We start from the raw sequence: 20324 nt of genomic DNA on the forward strand, positions 1-20324 counted from the left end.
GCGTGCTCTAAAAAGAAGGGGAAACGAGCAACATGGTGACACAAACCTCTGTTTCCTCAAGTTTCATATAAAGTCTGCTGTACGTATGTAGCTGCCGTGTGTGCAGCATGTGAGGGGAGGTCAAGGAGAGGGGGTTGTGGTTCCTCTTCAATGTGGCATGAGAAGGGACAGCAGCTGTGAGCAGGCAAGTTGATCCTTCCACCAAGCTAATTCCAAATAAACAGGATCTCGGAGCTAGAGGATGAGGAAACATTAACACTTCCCTTTTATGCCAGAGAGACTGCTAAAGAAGCTTATCTCACTGCACGTGGGGTGAGTTTTGAACCAATACCATCTGAAATTTTAAAATCTAGACTTGAATCCCAGCCCTACACTTATTACTACCTGTGTGATTTGGGGAAAAAACTTTAACCTCTCTGGGCCTCAATTTTTTCATCTGTAACAGGAGGGATTGGTCAAATTAAGTTCTAAGGTCCAATCCAAACCTTCTAGGAGTCCATTTAAAATATATCATTGGGGCTTCCCTGGTGGCGCAGTGGTTAAGAATCCGCCTGCCAGTGCAGGGGACACGGGTTTGAGCCCTGGTCCGGGAAGATCCCACATGCCACGGAGCAACTAAGCCCATGCACCACAACTACTGAGCCTGTGCTCTGGAGCCTGCGAGCCACAACTACTGAAGCCCACACGCCTAGAGCCCGTACTCCGCAACAAGAGAAGCCACCGCAACAAGAGAAGCCACCGCAATGAGAAGCCCACGCACCGCAACGAAGAGTAGCCCCCGCTCATCCCAACTAGAGAAAGCCCGCACACAGCAACAAAGACCCAACACAGCCAAAAATAAATAAGTAAATTTATACCAAAAAAAAGAAATAAAATATATCATTAAGGTAAAATTAAATCTATTAAGCACTAAATGAAAATTCAGGTTTATACAAATATGTAGTTGCTAACAATGAGAATCCACCGCCTCACAAGCCACAGTTCACAGGAGAACAGGACCTCCAGCTAGATGAGCCTTGAATGCCTCCTACAGTTCCTATACTGTAACCCTTCCCTTACCTCTGGCTCCTCACACCTAGCTGCATAGGTGCATTTGCATTAGAAAATCTGCTTTAAACCTTGAAATTCATTTCCTTTAAATAAAAATGAAATAGACACAATGGGATATTTAAATACATTCTGGCACCACCCCAATAGCATAAGAATGTGCGACATGAAGCTGGTAACATCAGCAGGACCGGGAGGACTTTATTAAGCAAATCGGGTAGTTAGACACCCCAGGGCCTTCTCATCATAAATGCAGCTAAGCGGCCCCGGAGTAATGGAGATGGAGCCCCTCCTGAGCTCTAAGCTCTTTATTCTGACGTTTAATGAGCATGAATAACCAGGGATGGATGGTATTGTTTGTGAGTCCTGTGAACTCAGGAGAAGGGTGACTTCAAAGGTTCCTTTGGACCATTGTAAAGCAATTATACTCCAATAAAGATATAAAAAAAAAAAAAGTTCCTTCGGGATTTTTGAGGCCTTGTCTATAAAACGTGTCTGAATTAACTGGGTTCTACCTCATTCTCAGGACCTTATCTGCAGCTGGACTGGACCCCGCCCCTCCCAGGAACTGGGTAGGCAGAGAGTCTAGAGCCTGAATCCTTCATCTGTGAGTATGTCATTGAGTTATTTGCTGAATTATCTTCCAAATGATCATTTGTGTCCTGTTCTCTGGCAGCCTACATTATTGTAGTTGAATAGGGGACAGCTTCCTGTTCCCTGCAACTGGAAAGCAGTTTAAATACATCACACCTGTAAACAGAGCTAATTGACATCTATAGAGTAACCCAAAGAAGGCAGGGATTCCCCAGAGCAGTGTTCGCCATCCCAGGAGGTACCCAAGCAGAGTCAGAGACCAAATAGAAATGTCATAATCAAATGGCTGGGGAGATGAGAGGGCTTAAAGGACTTCAGTTTTCTTTTCAGTCCTAAAAGTTGGGGATTCTGTGACATATAGGAGCAAATGCTACTCAGTGTGAGTAATACTACTTGTTGTTTAAGGCTAATTACACACCAAGCACTGTGCTGAATTCTTTACTTCCGTTGTTTCATTTAATCCTGACATATAATAAAAGGCAGCCCTGTACCCCTTTCACATGGTACTATATCTGAATATCTGCAGACGAGGGAACTGAGGCTTGGGGCATTGGAGAAACAAGATCCCACAGCCTGTATGTGCCAGGCTGGGTCTGAGGGCCCCAGAGCCTGTGCTTTGTACCTCTGCGGGTGCTTCACCCATACAGGGCCAGAGGATGCAGCAACTAGCTCATACAGGAAGCTTACTGGGCCCCACCCGGAACCATGCATCCTTCTCTAGTCACCGTTTTTCAAGGGTCTGTGCACAAAGACAGAGGAGAGTCTGGGGTGATGGAGCTGGGAAAACAGGAGTTTGAGGCTGAAAGGTCAAAAGGCTGCTGTACTGAGACCGTGAGAAAGGTGATCAGAGGGTAGAGCACTGGAGCTTTGGTTTCCTAAGAGGGGCGTTCCAGGGAAGGGAAGTTCTAGCCGGAAGTGTTTCTGTTCCTTTGAGCCACAGCCTTAGTTCCTCTGAGAGACCTTGGCTGGGTGCAATGCTTGAGGCCAGAGGCAGCCCCTATATCCCTCCGCACCATCCCAAACCCCTCCTGGCAGGGAGCCATCATCTCTGAAAACTGAGCTGTGCCCCTGGAGCCCCTCCCCACCCCCACCCCACCCCCGCCAGGCTGTTCACGAGCCCGCCTGAGTCACCTGGGGCTTTCTGGCTACTTACCCTGAGATTAGACTCAGTAGAAGGTGGGAGAAAAATTCAAGAGACTTGGCATCCCCCCCCCACCGCCCTGCCCTCCCTCTCCCTCTCTCTCTCCCTCTCTCTCTCCCTCTCTCTCCCTCCCTCTCTCCCTCTCTCCCTCTCTCCCTCTCTCTCTCCCTCTCTCTCTCCCTCTCTCTCTTCCTCCCTCTCTCCCTCTCTCCCTCTCTCCCTCTCTCCCTCCCTCCCTCCCTCCCCCTCTCCCCCTCTCCCCCTCTCCCCCTCCCCCCTCCCCCTCTCCCCCCTCCCCCTCTCCCCCTCTCCCCCTCTCCCTCTCTCCCTCTCTCTCACGGCAGCCCCCAGCGGTGTTTGTTCTCAGAGAGGCCCTGGGAAGAAGGATGGTCACTTTCCTTTTGCCCACAGATAATTGAAGAGAAGTAAGAAAGTACCTGTGTTTGAGGGAAAAATGACGACAATTAATCTCTAAGCACAGGGCCTCACTGTTAAATTCGTTGGAGAAACAACTTCAGGAGTTTAACGACAATCGAGAGAATGAAATTTAATTAAGAGAAATAGTAATTAAATCAGGAAAGAAGTTTTTGCAAAGGGGATGGTGCAGGAAATTAAAACCAGTAATGCTGAAAAATGTGGTGGGCAGAGATGGGCGGTGCACTTGGTGGAGAAGAGGAAAGAGCAGACTGAGCAAGGCGGGTTGGGAGGTGCAGAGTGTTTGGCACTAAGGCAAGGTCTTTGGAAATTGGTCTCCTTGAGAGACCAGGTGTCTGGCTCTTCCAATTTGGGTCTAAATAGGCCACCTCCTAATGGGGACAAGCTCTCCCTCAGGAAAATAGAAGTATCTAGTTGGATAAAGTATAAAAAAAGCTGCGGACTTGAAGTAGGGTGACCAGGTGTCCTGATTTTGCCCAGGACCGTCGCAGTTTTAGTACTCAGAGTGCCATGCTCTAGGAAACCCTCAGTCGAGGGCAAACTGGGACTGCTGGTCACCCTAACGTAGAGGCAGATAGCCCTGGTTCCCAGCTCTGCTGTGCAGTCAGGACCTCCATGATTCTGAGTGAGTCACTCCATCTCTGTGGGCCTCAGCTTTCTCAGCTGAGACAGCTATAAAATGAGCTGTCCTGGGCACCTGAAAAGATTAAAGAAGTTGCTATATGTCAATGTCTAGAACAGTGTGCATGAAGAAAAGCTTGATAAATGGGAGTTGTACTGAACAATATCAATAAAGAAAACATAAAATATTAGCAGACACAACGCAACAACACATTAAAAAGCAAGACACCGTGACTCTTTGAGGGATTCCCCAAGACCACCCACGTGTTCGTTGAGTTTCTAGAATGACTCACAGGACTGAGCACATAGTTGTACTCACAGCATGGCTCAGGTTTATTACAGTAAAAGGATACAAAATAGGATCATGGAAGGAAAAAGACACAGGTGAGTTCTGGAGAAATCCATGCAGGCTTCCTATACTCTTTCCTTCCTGTGAGGGACACATCAAGAATGATCCTTTCTCTAGCAGCGAAGAATGCAACCATGTGTGCGATGTTTCTGCCCAGAAAGCCCATTAAAGACTCAGTGCCCAAAGATTTTATTGGCAGTGGTTGCCTAGGCACAACTACCAAAATTCCAGACTCTCAGAAGGAAAGCTCATGTACAGGAGAAATCACATCATCAATCAGCCTTAAATGCCAAGTCTGCAGACCACCAGCCAGGGGCCAACCTCTAAAAATAGCAGTGTTCAGCCTGCTATGTTAACTCTTTTTATTACAGTGACAGAGTGGAGCTCATTCTAGGAATGCAAGGATAATACACATAAGTGAAAACTTGAATCTGGACACCCAAGCTGCTGTATATACCCTCAAATCCTAGCTAGGTGTGCCAGGCCTTCACTGGTCCAGGCTTATGGTTACTGTATGAATGCCATCCACTCTGCTAAACAAGCTCTGGTCACTACCAAATTCCCTGCTAATAATTTACCACCAACCAAGGTCTTCTTGGTCTTGAGTCAGAACACTGGGGTTTTCTCAGTTCACCATGACATAAACAAGTCTCTGGACTAAACAATCCAAATAGAAATTGTGCTCACCTTGTGCATGAAATAGGCCATATTTACGTTTACTTTAAGGCTATCCACTTCCAGTGACCCAAAATGCTTGTGTTTCCAAATTGGGGCACCACCTTTCTCAAGGTTAAGTTACCAGAGCAATGAATAAAAGTTTGCTAATTTCTTGCTCAGCAGGAGAGGTGTTAGAAAAATAGAAGTCATTCAAGCTAGTGGTGGGGAAGGGTTTCTGGAGTTTAGAGATCAAGAGGTACCACAGCTGCTGCAGGCGTGAGAGAACTAGGAAGACAGGAGGGAGGGTGGTGGTTAAAAACATCACTGAGAATTACGGACTAGCTTCCCCTTTAGTATGTATTGGTTTGCTAGGGCTGCCATAACAAATACCACAAACGGGGCAGCTTAAACGATAGAAACATATTGTCTCACAGTTCTGGAGGGTAGAAGTCCAAAGTCGAGGTGCTGACAGGTTTGGTTCCATCTGAAGGCTATAAGGGAAAGAGCCTGTTCCAGGCCTCTCTCCTTGGCTTGTAGATGGATGTCCTCAAGTTCACAAGGTGTTCTCCCTGTATGGCTGCCTGTGTCCAAACTTCTCCTTCTTAGAAGGATGCAGTTCATATCAGATTAAGGACTATGCTAATGTCTCAGTTTAACTTAATTACCTCTGTAAAGACCTCATCTCCAAATAAGGTCACATCCTGAGGTATTAGGGCTTAGGACTTCAATATATAAATTTTGGAGCACACAATTCAACCCATAGCAACTTGGGAAAATGTAAGTGAAAATCAGAATTACTTTTAAATAACTTTCATTGGAGGATTGTGTTTCTTTGCACAGTTTATTGTATTTGTACAAACAATAGCCCAGGAATATTCAAGCTGTGTAGAACAGAAGAGAGTAATGGGAGGGTAGAAGGGAGGGGGAGGGTCAAGGGAAGAGGAGAAAGAAGAAAACGAAAAGAAAAGGAGGAGGAGGGGAATGAGAAGGAAGAAAAGAGGAAGAGCAGTGAGCAAGGTCAGACCATCAGGCCTGCACCAGGTTCAGAGATCGGTGAGAATGACAGCTCACCACTCAGCTAAATTTCCTTTAATTTCGGTTTACTAAACGCACCAACAAGAAGTGCAAAGGATATGCACACATCACTGCAAATGTTTGCTGGCCCCTCCCACCATCACTTGGGTCTCATAGAAGTGTTCGCAAGTCTGGTGGACCCGACAGCTCTCCCACGGTGGGACGTGTGCCGGCTAGAGCCTTTTACACCATCTGGATGGACAGACGTGGGGGAGTGCCAAGCCAGTATCTAATGGCCCACCCAGTAAGGGAATCCCTGCCAGCACAGTCGTGAAAGACTTGCAGCACCTTTCATGTTTTTACTGCCTCCTGGAGCTGACTGACGGTTTCAGTGCAGCAAGGCTACCACAAAAGGAAATCTGACAAGAGTTTGTTTTGCTCATTCAGGCAGCACATGCTCTCTGAAAAGAGGTACTGCCTTGAGTCAAAGAGAACTGAAGGGAGAACCAGGGCTCTGCAGGCTCTCAGGGCCTTCCACTCCACTGCCAGCTGACCGTGCATACCACCAGGTCACAAATACACAAAATGCAAAGCCACGCAAGGCAGGTGGATTTCCCCAGATGCAGTGCAGAGACTTCAGAACAAATAGCACCATAGTTAAAGCTTCAAAGAGAAAGGGGGACAAAATTAACACACTTGTACCTGAGATGGGCCTGGAATAAACCCCACTGTGTGACTTGTGTTTTAGAGAGCTGGGACGCCCAGTCTGGGGCTAGCCAGATCTGCCATGGAGCAGAAGCAGATTATCCTGAGGTGATTCCAGTGCATGCTAAACTTTGAGAACCCCTGTTTAAATTTTACAGCCCAAACCAGTTTAGATAGGGCCCTGGGAGAATGAGCTTCCATTTTCTTCCCAGCAACTACTGTCTGTTAGAACAGCTTGAGACCATAGGGACAGGCAAGAACAGGATTTACCACCTGCATCGCCTATGACCAACGTCGATAGGGAGGAAAACAAGTACTTCGCAGGGCTAATTTAACCCTCTTATGTGTAATTCAAGTTCTTCTCGTGTCTTCTTTTGCTTTGTGAGGTACAGACTTCCAGCCCTTTACCCAAATGGAGTGATCTAGACTGTTTATGACTACACCTTTGATTTCTATTCAGTTAATTTGCATGTTTTATTTTATCTTTAGCATGGGAAGGAGACCTAGTTGCCAGAGCGGCCAGGAATAGTATTTAAAAGTTTAGCCTTTACTTTAACCCTGGTTGGTCAATCTCGCTGTGTTCTTGGCTCACCTAACATTTGTGGTCACAAGAGTGCAAAACAGTGCAGTTCTGCTGGCTGCTTCTCCCTATTTTGTCTCTCTGTCAAGTCTTAGGAACTCGTTGACTTTCTCCTAAATTTACTAACATTATTCATTTTATTTTTACTAGCTAACCTTGCTGCTTTTACTCCTCTCCCTTTCATTAACACTGCCCACTGAGCAAAGCCCATCACTTGGTTTACCTCGTTCCAGAGTCTAGCCTCCAGAGAGGTCTGCTGGCTTATGCAGAGGCCCCAAATAGGGCTCACAGTGCAGTTAGGAGGTGGAGCCCTGGCCTGGAAACAGGAAGCCTGGTTCTGACCTCTGCTCTACTACAGACTTGCTGCACAATCTTGGGCAAGCCCCTCCTCTCTGGGGCCCCAGAACTCTGTTGTACAATGGGGAGAACACAGTGTGAACTCTCAGCCCTTCCAGCTAGAGTATCCCAGGGTTCCCCGGTCTTCCTCTGTTATACACGTGGCCATACAGTATAGATTTCCTGGAAGGTAGTTCCAGTTTTGCAATCCCTGGCACCATTGCCCACACACCATGAGCATACTGGTTCTTAAACTGTGGTCCCAACTACTGATTTCACCAATAGTTGAGGGGCCCTTGAGGGGGGTCCCTGCCTGGTTTCTCCATAATCAACAGGTATGTAGGACTTGTAGCCCCACTAGCCCCAGGTGGGACTAGGATCCTAACATCCAAATGCCTAGCCTTTTAAAGCAATGAGTCACCTCACCAGGTCATTTCTAAAACCCCAGTAGAAAAGCATATCACACAGTAATCAGTGTTTGTTGAACGAATAAACAACTACACTTTCTCTACAAACACAAGAGTTCCATAGACTGAACAAAGCTCAGGACTGAAATAGAGAAACCAATTCCTTCTGCGGAACCAAAACCTCAAACTGAAGCTATGTAATGTCTGGAGTACACCAAATGATGGCGCTTTTCTTGCAGTTGTGTTATTTTTAAAGCTCTGTGTGCAAGCTCTATTGTGACACCCTTCCCTAGCCCTCAACCCAAATACTTAATAATCCTATCTATGTGACTCCAGTGGGTAAGTCAGAGATCTGGAGTTAAATCCCAGCCCTTCCACTTACAAGCTGAGTGGTTTAAACTTCAGTTTCCTCTTGTGTAAAATGGGGCAAATAGTAAATTCCTCATTAGGTTGTTGATTTAACAAGAAACCTACATCTCCAAAATTACTGAGAATAAGCACGTGTTAACTCTTAGCTAATTAACAAAGCAACTCTTGGATCTTTCTTCTCATTTAGTCTTCCTATTTGGTGGGAACTATCATATCTATAGTCATTTACAGCTAAGGAAAATGAGACCCAAAAAACAGAGGTGAGACACCCATGATCTCACAACTGGTAAATGGCAGGGCCAGCAGTTGAACCCAGGTCAGAAACACTTCCAAGCCTGGAAGATGGGGTCGTAAGTGCAGTAAGTTTAGACCTCCTAGGAGAGTCAAACAAACTTGGTCCTGGGGACTTCCCTGGTGGCGCAGTGGTTGAGAGTCCGCCTGCCGATGCAGGGGACATGGGTTCGCGCCCTGGTCCGGGAAGATCCCACATGCCGTGGAGTGGCTGGGCCCGTGAGCCATGGCCGCTGAGCCTGCGCGTCCGGAGCCTGTGCAAAACTTGGTCCTGGCCGGAACTCTTCTCCTGCAGCACTTGAGGGGAGGGGCAGTGCAGCTCTGGAGTTCCTGTGCATAGGAACACCACATACTGTACAGTATTTCCTGTTGAATGAAGCCAGCTTTGTAGACATTTTCATCCATTTTAACTTGATGCCAACATTTGCATTTCAGAAGGTTTTTTTCAATTCTTCCTATGAGGACATTAGCACCTGGAAAAAAAAGTGGAGTCTAGACTAGGACAGGTGTGAAAACAGAAGGTATATAACATGTTTCGCCTCTCCCAGGAATAGATCTTTTCTCGTCTACTCTTTTACTGGAATGTGTTCAAGGCACTGTTGGGCCCAGAGATCTTAGTCTTTCCATCCCTCACTAGCCTCAGGGACTCTTGGGCGCTTTCCCTAATATGGTTGTTCCCCGGTGACTTATAAGGCTCAGCTCAAGTTGCAGTTATAATGTAATTCACTTTCCCAGTTTTAATCACTTAGAGCTTCTATTCAGCATGTGTGGGCTGTGTCCATTCAGTAATGGCTAGATTTTAGCCCATAGTCAAGGGAGCTTGAGGATTCTTTGGGCCAAGGTAGCCTCAATGCAGGTCAAGGTCTAATTTGTTAAGTTTTTGAAATTACTATAAATGGCTCATGATCCCCTAGGAAACAACAGTCTAGGAATCCCTATTTAAAAAGAAAGGAACATAAAATGTGATACATACATAAGTGGAATATTATTCAGCCTTGAAAAGGAAGGAAATTCTGACATATGCTAAAACGTAGATGAATCTTGAGGACATTATGCTAAGTGGAATGAGTCAGTCACAAAAGGAAAAAATATTATATGATTCCACTCATATGAGGTACTTAGAAAGTCAAATTCAGAGACAGAAAGTAGAATGGTGGTTGCCAGGGGCTGAGGGGAAGGGGGAGGGGGAGTAGAGTTACTATTTACTGGGCTTAGAATTTCAGTTTTGCAAGATGAAAAAGAGATCTGGAGATGGATAGTGGCGATGGCTGCACAAAAATCTGAATGTATTCAATACCACTGACTTGCACAGTTTAAAAACTGCCAACATGGTACTTTTTATGTTATGTGTATTTTACCACAATTTTTAAAAATTGGAAAAAAAGAAAAAGAGAGAAAAAGGAACAGCTTGAACACTAAGACTCTCAGCTATGGTATTAGCATTGTCTCATCAGAGCCAAAAACAGCTACATAATAAATGTTGTACATTTTTATGCCCAACCCCCAATTTTCCTTCTGCTGAATGAAGCATCTTGCTCTGCCACTGAAAACTAGCATTTTCTTATAAATCACTAGCTCAGAAAAATCAGTGACTTTCAGCAATCAGTCCACTAGAGACCACTGCTAAGCAGAGGAGGCTAACAGCAGCACTGTGCAGTGAAGAGTGCTCCCCTTACAACCAAATGGCTCCCCCAAGCGGCTTCAGCTTCTCCCCCAAAGAAAAAGACCCCTCCTGCAGAGGAGCAGATTTCTTTTCCAAATTAAATGTGTAACTTTTAACTGTTATTAGTACTGTCAACAAGAATATCAGAAAAAAATTCTATTATAGATACTATCATCTTTAATTTCTTCCAAATGAAAATTGAGACTTTTTCCTCTGATTTCAAAATGAAGATACTTATTTCATGCAATAATCAATTCCCAAGATCAAAGGGAACCAGTTTTTCATCATTTTTTCCCCCAATAATTTGCCATCTGTTAGGATTTACAAGAGCACACTCACCCATATATTGCCCTAGGAAATCATTTTTAAAGATACATACTTTCACCACTTAAATTTGGCACTTTGGACCTAAAATTACTTTTCAGCCAGGATTTAAGAAAAACACTTACGAAACTGTTGTAGAAAATTTTTTTAATAGGCTTAGAGAGAGATGTTTTCCAAATTATTGATTTTTTTAAACTAATACACCTCTTCATCATTTTGTGATTCTGCTGGACAACTAGGGCGTTTTAAATGGATCTCAATCTTTAGAAATTGTGGCTTAGAGTCCTAGACTCCTGGAGTGCGCACCTTTGAGCTATTCTTGGTATTTCCTATGGTCTACCAAAAAGTGAATGCTCATACCCAGAAGGCAGCATAAGCTAAGTGAAACTTCAAACATTTTTATTTTTGGTTGGAATTATATCAACTCAGTTTAGAAATGGTATCTCACACTGATTATTAAGGTCTTTAATTTCCAAAATGAAAACAAAATTTTATATAAGAAATCCAATTTATCAAATGAATTCTTTCAAAAGGGGTTTAGCAACAAGTGACAAATAGATTGAAACCCCTCATCTACACCCACAGAATTAAGAACTGACAGAAAGAAGAGGCAAAAATATTATGTATGGTTTTAGAGACAAAGAATAGAATGAGCAAACATTTCATCCAAGATTTCTGGATGATTTCTGACGATTCCGCTGGGTACCAGCTGCCTTTGAACACAGATCTGCCTGATGGAGTCATAGGCACACTCCTTGAAAACCACAGAACACCCAAAATAACAATGACCAAGACAGAGATACCTAGAAGAAAACAAGCCAGGGCCACTGACAGTATCGTGCATTTGAATGACTACATGGTCATATAAGAAACTGTCAATCCAACCAAAAAAACAATCTCCACAAAATGCTTTCTGCATATTTACTTGTAAATCTAAAGGTAGAGAGACTAAGGGCCCTAGCAGCCAGGCATGAGCAATGAGACTTGGTATATGAATTTAAAAGTTTATTAGCCACAGGAAAAAAATGATTCCTTAAAATCAGTTTTCATTAAGTTCCCTGTAAAACAGTAAGCTTACAGAAAATTTCTTTCTCATGAACAGAAAATCACTATGCTTTTGGTCCAAGATATGTTGGGGTTTTTTTCCTTTCTTCTTCAGATGACAGACAGATGGATGTAGCGGAATCTATGAACGAGTGTACTTGCCCCAAATGTGCAACATAAATACAGAAGCGATGAACAGAAGACTCATAACCAATACTGGAACAGGGCCACTGGAAATAAGAAAAGGCAGGCTTAGTTTCAGTAACAATACATTAATATATTTGTAATATTAAAGACTGCCTAGGGGAAAAGGGAGGGGAAAGCACCTAAGATCCGTAGAAGAATATTATTTACAACATTTAAAAATATTCCAAAAATTATTACTGTGGATATTTTGAGGGTGACAGCATTGCGGTTATTTAGAAAGGAGGAATCCTTATCTTTTAATGAAACATACTAAAATATATACAAAAAAAGGATCTAATGTCTTAGAGACACTAGTCTCTTTAATTTCGTGCATTTGATATTCTCCATAATAAAAAGTAATTTAAAAAATTTCCCAAACTCTTTAAGTGCAAATGATCCAATTACCAAACTATTATTTCAAATTAATAAAGACCACCTTCATCGTCTAACTACAATAAACTAGGCATAACAAAGATGAATATCCCATTATAAGTTATGAAGCATTTTCAAATATATGATCCCATATGATTAACAAGCTCAAGACACAGATGAAACAAATATTAATGTTATGAAATGAGAACATAGAGCCTAAGAACACAGAGCCAGAATGGAAAGGAGGGATCTGAACTCAGGTTTTCTGATTCCACACATTGTGCTCATTTTACTGCTTTAAGGTTCCTATATTTAGGGGAGCAAACATTCTAGGCAACATTAAGTTTGATTTATATTTAGTTTACTGTAGAAAGGAAGTAGATTTTACTCATCAGCCCTTCCCTAAATCAAATGCTTTCCAGGTTGAGAATTAGTACATGGGTTTCTTAAAGTTAGAACTCCTTGATTTTACACAACCTGTCAATGCTGATGTCAGTCAAAGGCCTCGTCTTTTTGACTCCTCTTGCCAACAACAGTTTTGGAGAATTCAAGATGTCACTTCACCTCCCAGGTACACCTGGGGGTGGACACAGGAAAAGACCCCAGGAATCTTTATAATTTGGGCAGTAGAGTAACCCAGCGGAGCAGGCGGTAACAAGAGTCCACTAGTGGACAATCATCAATGCATGGAGATCCAAGTCCTTGCTACACTATTTTGTTCTTCCAAAATTTGTACAATTATGCGAGTAAACAAACTTAAAAGTACCTAGGAAGAGATGGTCGTCACGATGCACTGGATCATACTGCCTTACTTTAAAGCGCCGTTAGGTAACATCAGCCATAAAGCATAAAGCTGATATGACTGTGGCCCTGTGACTCACCTTCTCCAAACATCATTTGCCTCGTCTGTAAAGTGGGGATAATCACAGCACCTCTCTCATAGGGTTGCTGAGGTATTAAATAAATTAACACACACACGGTGTAGGCTTCTAGTAAGCTCTCAGGAAATGCTACTGTTATCAACCTGAAAAAAAATTCTAACTCCCAGGAAGAGCCAACAGCAAGCTCCAGGATGGTACCTGACTGCTCCAAGACGTGAATTTGAGGATACCATTTCCCAACTATGTCCTTTCACCAAAAACCTCTCTCTCTGGTATGAGACTGTGGTTTATGACACTGCAAAGGAATAGCTTCTCTCGATTCCTAGGACTCACAACAGCAGCAAGCAAGCCTGGCTGCACAACAGCCCAAAGCAAGAACAAGCCAGATTCACCCACAAGAGAACAGTTGTTTCACCACCTCGAGAAGGTTTAAAATGTTGTCCCCTGGATACCCTGAAGAGCAAGGGGCTTCAAAATTTGTCTCTGAAATATTCAGAAAAATTACCTCTAACAAGGACCAAAACGCTGCCAACTCACACATCCCCAACCCCAAGAATTATTTCCTGAAATACATTCTCACCTTGTAAGTCTTCGTCATAACGGGGGGAAAAGAAAAATCAATAAATAAAACAAAACCTCAAGAATTCTAGGCAAGTCTTTCTAAATTAAATTTGTGATCTAAGTCAAGCTACTGGTCAAGTTAATTAAACTAATCCAAATAAATCTGATTGTGTCTCTGTTACCAAACAGGCAGAATGGAAAGAGCATGGAATTTAACAGTCCCAGAATATCTGGCTCCAGCTCTTGCTGGCTGTTTGTCTTTGACAAGTAGCTTTGCCTCTCTGAATCTGAGCTTCTGAACCTGAGGTGCTATATGAATGAGAGCTGCTGTCATTATTCCAATTCCTCATCCACTGGATTCAGTCAGGAAACAGCTGTAAGCAGTGGTGTCCTAGAGCCTACCTGGTCAGAAACCTGTGGGATTAGGTTTCACAGTACCAGAAAGCGAGGTGAGGCGTGGGGACAGGGCTTCCCCGAGATGCCCATATCCCATCACCTAATGAGCATTCCCAGGCCTAGAACTTGGGAAGTGATACGGGTCCAGTCACCACCCACCAACGACAAGGAGGCCAAAGAACTTTTGGTAACACAGGCTAATGCAGAAACTCCCATTAGACTGCAATAATATCAGCCTATGCCTCCAGGAGAGCTTTGAAAAATCACCTAGCTCCTATTCAAATGGTTACTCCTCTATTTCTCAGTGTGGGACAAGAACACCAAATGAGCAATTTCACCTAATTAAACTGTTTTCCCTCCAGTTCTCTCTATTCCCATCATTTATTCTGACAGAGCTACATGAAGATGTTCCCTTGCTTTCACTCAAACCATGAACAGATGTCATTCCAGGCCCTAAACTAATTGGCTGCTATATGGACAAACCAGACCCCGCCCACCCGGCACAAAGGAAGCTGCTGTGTATTACAAATATCATCAAAGCAAACACCACTGGTGGCAGAGACAGAGTGCTGCCAAAGGGCTCTGTGATTCTGGACAGAAACACAAGGTCTGCTCCCAGGACTTACACTTTGAGCCCCGGTGAATCTTCTGTGTAGAATCGCCACATCCCCCCAGTGCCTGCTGAGGTGGTGCGGCCTGCGCTCCTCGTTCCGCAGCTGGCATTTTTCCTGTGAAGAGAAAAAATGTGACAAATGGCCTTTTCTTGGAAACCCTTATCAGAGCATCATAACATATGCTACCATTACACTGGTAAAGAACCAAAAAATTAACTTTTTCTTTGCTAATACCTCCTTGCTTTTGCTTGCTTTTACTCCACTGATCATAACCACTAAGAACTGAGTACCCACCATACACTGATGCATACAATAACCCAGAAAAGTACTTACCATCTCCATTTTATAAATGAGGAAAATGAGGCTCATAAAGGGTTAGGCAAAGTGCCGAAGGCCACATAGCCAGCAGGCAGCCACGCTCGGCTGTGGACCCAGTTCTGACTTGAGCCCATCCACTTGCTCACACATATGGGCACCTCATTTGGACAGTGCACTTCAGTTTCACTTCACATGTATTTTTGTGAAGTCAAGTAAAAAACTCCTGCTTAAAAATACCCTGAATCCCTATTACCTGATTTTTAAATGACTACTTTAAAATGTTTTTAAATTACTGTATTTTCTACAAAAAAGACAAAAAACATAAGTTGTAATTGTAATCCAAGTCTCAAAACAGTATATATTTTATGAAATATTATTTTGCAATCTGTTTTCATTATTTTGATATACTGATTATAGATCCTGGACAGAGGTAGGATGTGAAAAAAATGCAGGAAACACCCAACCAGAACTTGTCCCTCACAAGGGGATCAAGGCTTGTGAAGTGAGCTGTGTGGCGCAGGCAGCCTTGGCACACAGAAGCAGCGAACAGCACTAATGCCACTGACCAGGAAGGAAGCCAGGGAATCCTTTCCCTCCTCTCCTTGGTCACTAGGAAACCCTCCCCAACAGCTATTCTCCCACACAGCACTCCTCCAATCCCACTTCTCATTTCCCCTCAGTGCAAAACTGGTACCACGTAAAAATAAGTAGTAAGTATGAGACAGGTCAGAAGAAACCTTCAGCCCATTTATCACCAACTCAGAAATTGAGGGAAGGGGAAAGGAAGAGAGAGAAAGCCCTGTCCCGTCACCACCCCTCGCCATTAACCGAATCCCAACACACCCTCCCTCAAAATCCCATTCCAGTTACCCGTGGACTGCTGGTTCTGGATTTTTGAAAAAAGACGAGCAAACAGGGAGAAACCAAAAGTGAATACCCTGTCCCCACCGTCTCTTCTTGCCTCCCAACTCTGGTTCCTAATCCCCACCTCACCCTACCACAGACTTGATTCCACACTCTGAATGCAAGAAGCACTGGCCTAGAGCTCAGGGAGGCTGCCCTGCTGCATGGAGTGGGAGAGTGGAGTCCCGGTTTCAGTGTGGGCTCCAGCAAAAAGAGCTGTGTTCATGCTAGAAATCTAAAAACAGTTAGTGTCAAACGATGATTCTGATGTACTGTACTATAAAGATTACATTTCAGACACATTAATTATGGGCTACATGGTCACCTGGGAACTTCTAACTCCATCTGTATGACTGTTTCTATGGGAAAACTGATTGTAAACTGTACAGGGATTTACAGAGTAATTCATACACTTACAAGAGCTTTCACACACACAGATACACATCATCTAATTGGTGGAGTAGGTACGTGAAATTTTCCTCGTTCATAAAAAGGAACTTGAGCTAGATGATAAACCCAGTGTGGACATAATAAGTCATCGGCTGAGCCAAGACTAGGACCCAGGTACTTTCTACTATTCCCACACCCACCCAACTCCAGTTCCTGTCTTCAAAATCTCCAGGAGCCCCCAAGGAATCAGTCTGTGCTCTTTGAAGATTTCTTACATCTGCTGGCACACAGACATAGCAGAGGATTCAGGCCACCTAGAAATACCAAAAATGTACTCAAAATACCTCCCATCCCCCCTATTGGGAAGCTAGGTAGAAGTTAACAGAGCCCATTTTAATCTCCTAAATTTCTTTTTGGGGTCTATTTTACCCTTTCTTTCTGGCCACTGTGTAACTGCTCCCTCCTCCTATACCCTAACGCAATGGTTTTCATAACCAACCTTGAACATACTTTGTTCTAACATGGTGGTCTTCTGGCTGTTCCTCAAAGAAGCCAAGCTCATTCCCACCTCAGAGTCTTTACACTTAACTATTCCTGTCTAGGAAGCCTATTCCTCCCCGGACCATTGCATAATTTGCTCCCTTGTCTCTTTTGGGTCTCTACTGACCTGTCACCTACTCTGAACACCCTATCCTCACCCACCCTCTAGTCTCCACACAACTTTATTTTTCTTCTTGGCCTTACTGCCTGAAATTATCTATTTATTTGCCTTGTTTATGGTCTCTTACATTGGAATATAAGGTTCATGAGGTCAAACCCTGACTAGCTTGTCCACAGATACAGCCTCATGACTGGAACAGTGCCTGGCATGTACCCTCAATAACTATTTGATGACTTCCTTAATACCCCAGCTAGTCCATCACCTTACTATGCCTGATTCCCATTAATCCTGAACACTAGAGACTGTCATACAGAGTGAAGTCAGAAAGAGAAACAAATATCGTATATTAATGCATATATGTGGAATCTAGAAAAATAGTGCAGATGAGCCAGTCTGCAAGGCAGAAAGAGACACAGATGTAGAGAACAAATGTACGTACACCAAGGGGGGGAAGCGTGGGGGGGGGTGCTGTGATGAATTGGGAGATTGGGATTGACATGTATACACTAATACGTATAAAACAGATACTAAGGGGGCTTCCCTGGTGGCGCAGTGGTTGAGAGTCCGCCTGCCGATGCAGGGGACACGGGCTCGTGCCCCGGTCTGGGAAGATCCCACATGCTGCGGAGCGGCTGGGCCCGTGGGCCATGGCCGCTGAGCCTGCGCGTCCGGAGCCTGTGCTCCGCAACGGGAGAGGCCACAACAGTGATAGGCCCGCGTACCGCAAAAAAAAAAAAAAAAAAAAAAAACAGATACTAAGAACCTGCTGTATAGAAAGAAATTCAAAAAAGAAAATCCTGAACACTGAAGCATTTTAAGGCTTTACAGTTTACCATGTGTTATTGCTCCTTTTCATCCTAGCAACTTCCGTTTATCCTGTAGTAACAGAGCAAGGACTCCAACCCTGGCCTGACCTTAAATCCCATAGTTACTTCTCAAGGTTCTACTTCTATTACCTCACTGAACATGAGACAGAATGCAAATCTGTGGACTACATAATCCACAGCACTATTATTAACTGTTAGCTTCAACTTTTTCTTACAGACTCACAAAGAGGGAATATATTCTTGAACAGTCAATACCTATTACATTACACTCATGAAGTAACACTTAGAAGAGTGCCAAGATTCTAGATGGGAACTCTGTAGGGTGTCTCAGTACATACAACCATGGTCTTTTGAGTTACACTGGCCCCAGCGGTAGTGAATTCTAAAAGACATCAACACCCCCAACTTGATAAGCTGCATCTGTCCTCAAATGTTTGTTTCTCCATTTCACTTGTGCAGCAGTTACTTCAATTTTATTTATTAAGTAAATACTTGTTTCATTTATTTGATAAACACAAGATTTCTCTTTTTTTTAAGAGTTTTCAGATGATCAAACTTCTCTGCCACAGTGTTACCAATTCTCCTTAACTAGACCCACTCCCCAAGGAACTGTACCGATAGGACAGGTTTTCCATTCCAGCACAAAGAATCTTTGAAATCCAGGGTGGGAACAAGACAGCACCCCAGGCCCAAATAACCTACACCACAGCCTGACACACTTTCCAGCTGGTCCATCCCAGCCTTACCTTGAACATCTTGATGACAGGGAACTCACAATCATTCAGGGTCATCTTAGCATTTCTCACAGTTCTACTGGAATTGTTTTTGCTCTGTGATGAAATCTGTCTCATGTAAGTTCAAATCATCAGTTTTAGATTTACCTACTGTAGCCAACAAGAGAAGTCTCATCCCTCTTCACATCCTTGAGAATAGTTTTTGTGTATCTCTTCAAGGTCTTTTCCTCTCTAGATAAAACCCCCACTGGTTCCTTCAAAAAAATCCCAAGATTACAGGGTGGCTTGATTCCTTCCCTCACTCATCATTTATTGTGTCAGCCTTATGGTAGGATAGAGCTGATGGGCAGTTTTCGTCAAAGTCTGATGAAGGAGATAAACATGGAAACATAAATGCTATTAGAAGGGTATGAACAAAATACTTGGGAGTAAAAAAGAAGACTAGTAGCTGCTATTGCCATTGGAGTCAGGGAAGGCCTCAAGAGGAAATAATCCCTGAGCCTAGTCTTGCAGAATATACACAAATGGCCGGAGGGGTGGGGATGGGGGGGTGTCTAGTGAGTTCAGAAAACAGTAATAAGCTCACTGTTGCTGGATCACAGGAGAGAGAGGAGAGAAGCAATTAGGCTGGGGGGAAAAAAAAACCCACCACCAAGAGCTTTGGTAACCCTCTCCCCCTCCCCACCGTGTTTAAGGTCAGCAACAAGAAACTAACCAGCAGTGTGCCAGAATCAGAGCAGAAGATGCATTAGAGTGGAAATGATCTGGAGAGGAGGCGAGTTAGGTAGAAAATTCTCTAGATGTGAGAAACTGAGGGCTAAACTGAGGCAGTAGAAATGGAGAAGGAAAAAACGGATGAGAAGTTCTTCATGTACAATATAAACGTACTGGATACAGACAGCATTAAAAGAATCCAAGATGACGCTGAAGTTCTGGCTTTGAGTGAACGAGTTTACAGCAGTGCTTTATGGACGTAGGGAGATATGATTGGCAGCGGGAGCTGAGGTGAAAGGAAAGACTGAGCTGCGCATTAGACGAGTCATGTTAGACCGAGTGTGTATGGGACTTCCAGATAGAAATGTGAGTGGAGAGCTCAGCTCTAAAGACACCATTTTAATGACATCGGTTTTCTCAATGCTGTCTATGACCTTACTCCAGTTTAACTTTCCTTTTTCAAGAGTGGTACTCAAAGCTGAGCAATGCGAAGAAAATATTGCCTCCCTCTCGAGACGCAAAAGACCAAGAAGTCTTTAACTACCCCTACGGTCACATCACAGGCAGCTAGCTCGTTCTGCCCTTATGAATCTTAACATCCCGGGATCTCCTTCTCAGGACCAACGAATTCTTGGGCCCTGTCCCTCGGAGCCCACAGCCGAGAGGGTCGCAAGATCCTTACCTCTGCCGGACTGTGGATCCCGCCGCCCGGGCGGCCACTGCTTTGCTGGGAGAGCGCCCTGAGGAGCCCACGTTAGTACCACTGGGGGTCGGACCAGGCTGTAGAGGGAGACAAGGAGAGAGACTGGTGAGCGCCGCCGGCCGGCCCCCAGACCCTGACGGCCGAGACCGGGACATGCACGGGGGGCTGGGGAAAACAAGGGAGCCGCGGAAGCAGGACAAAGCGTAAGGCAGGAATCTCGGCGCCTGGGAGAAGCCGGGACAAGGAGGGACGGCTGGGGCCACAAACCATGCTGGAGACAGGAGGGTGGCAGGAAGCTGAAGTGGACAGCGGAGAAGCGGTAGAGCCCGGCGGCCGGAGGGATTGACTCAGGTCCCGCCCCCAGACCTGCTGGCAGGGTCCTCGCTGACTCCAGGGACGCCTGGGCTGTCCTACGATATGCCTGTAGGAATTTTGCAAGAGGAGACCCTGTGAGCTGCTGTATGGGAATTACAGACCTCATGTATTT

General features: G+C 44.4%; 1 protein-coding gene and 1 long non-coding RNA gene across 2 annotated transcripts in view; one reads left to right on the forward strand and one right to left on the reverse strand.

Annotated features, from left to right (window-relative positions):
* Positions 1 to 20324, forward strand: part of LOC115838693 (uncharacterized) — a 615736-nt gene that overhangs the window by 582763 nt on the left and 12649 nt on the right. Inside the window, exon 7 of the long non-coding RNA XR_009564271.1 lies at positions 1574 to 1654. This is a non-coding gene — a long non-coding RNA (uncharacterized lncRNA). The remainder of the gene's footprint in view (positions 1 to 1573; positions 1655 to 20324) is intronic.
* Positions 11524 to 20212, reverse strand: SEC61B (SEC61 translocon subunit beta). Its single transcript, XM_030829833.2, has 4 exons — positions 20105 to 20212; positions 19817 to 19914; positions 14600 to 14701; positions 11524 to 11807 (listed from the first exon to the last, which is right to left on the reverse strand). Exons 1-4 carry the CDS (start codon positions 20105 to 20107, stop codon positions 11720 to 11722), a joined length of 291 nt encoding a protein of 96 aa, XP_030685693.1. The 5' UTR covers positions 20108 to 20212; the 3' UTR covers positions 11524 to 11719.

This window comes from Globicephala melas, chromosome 6 (assembly GCF_963455315.2).
Source record: "Globicephala melas chromosome 6, mGloMel1.2, whole genome shotgun sequence".
NCBI lineage: Eukaryota > Metazoa > Chordata > Mammalia > Artiodactyla > Delphinidae > Globicephala > Globicephala melas.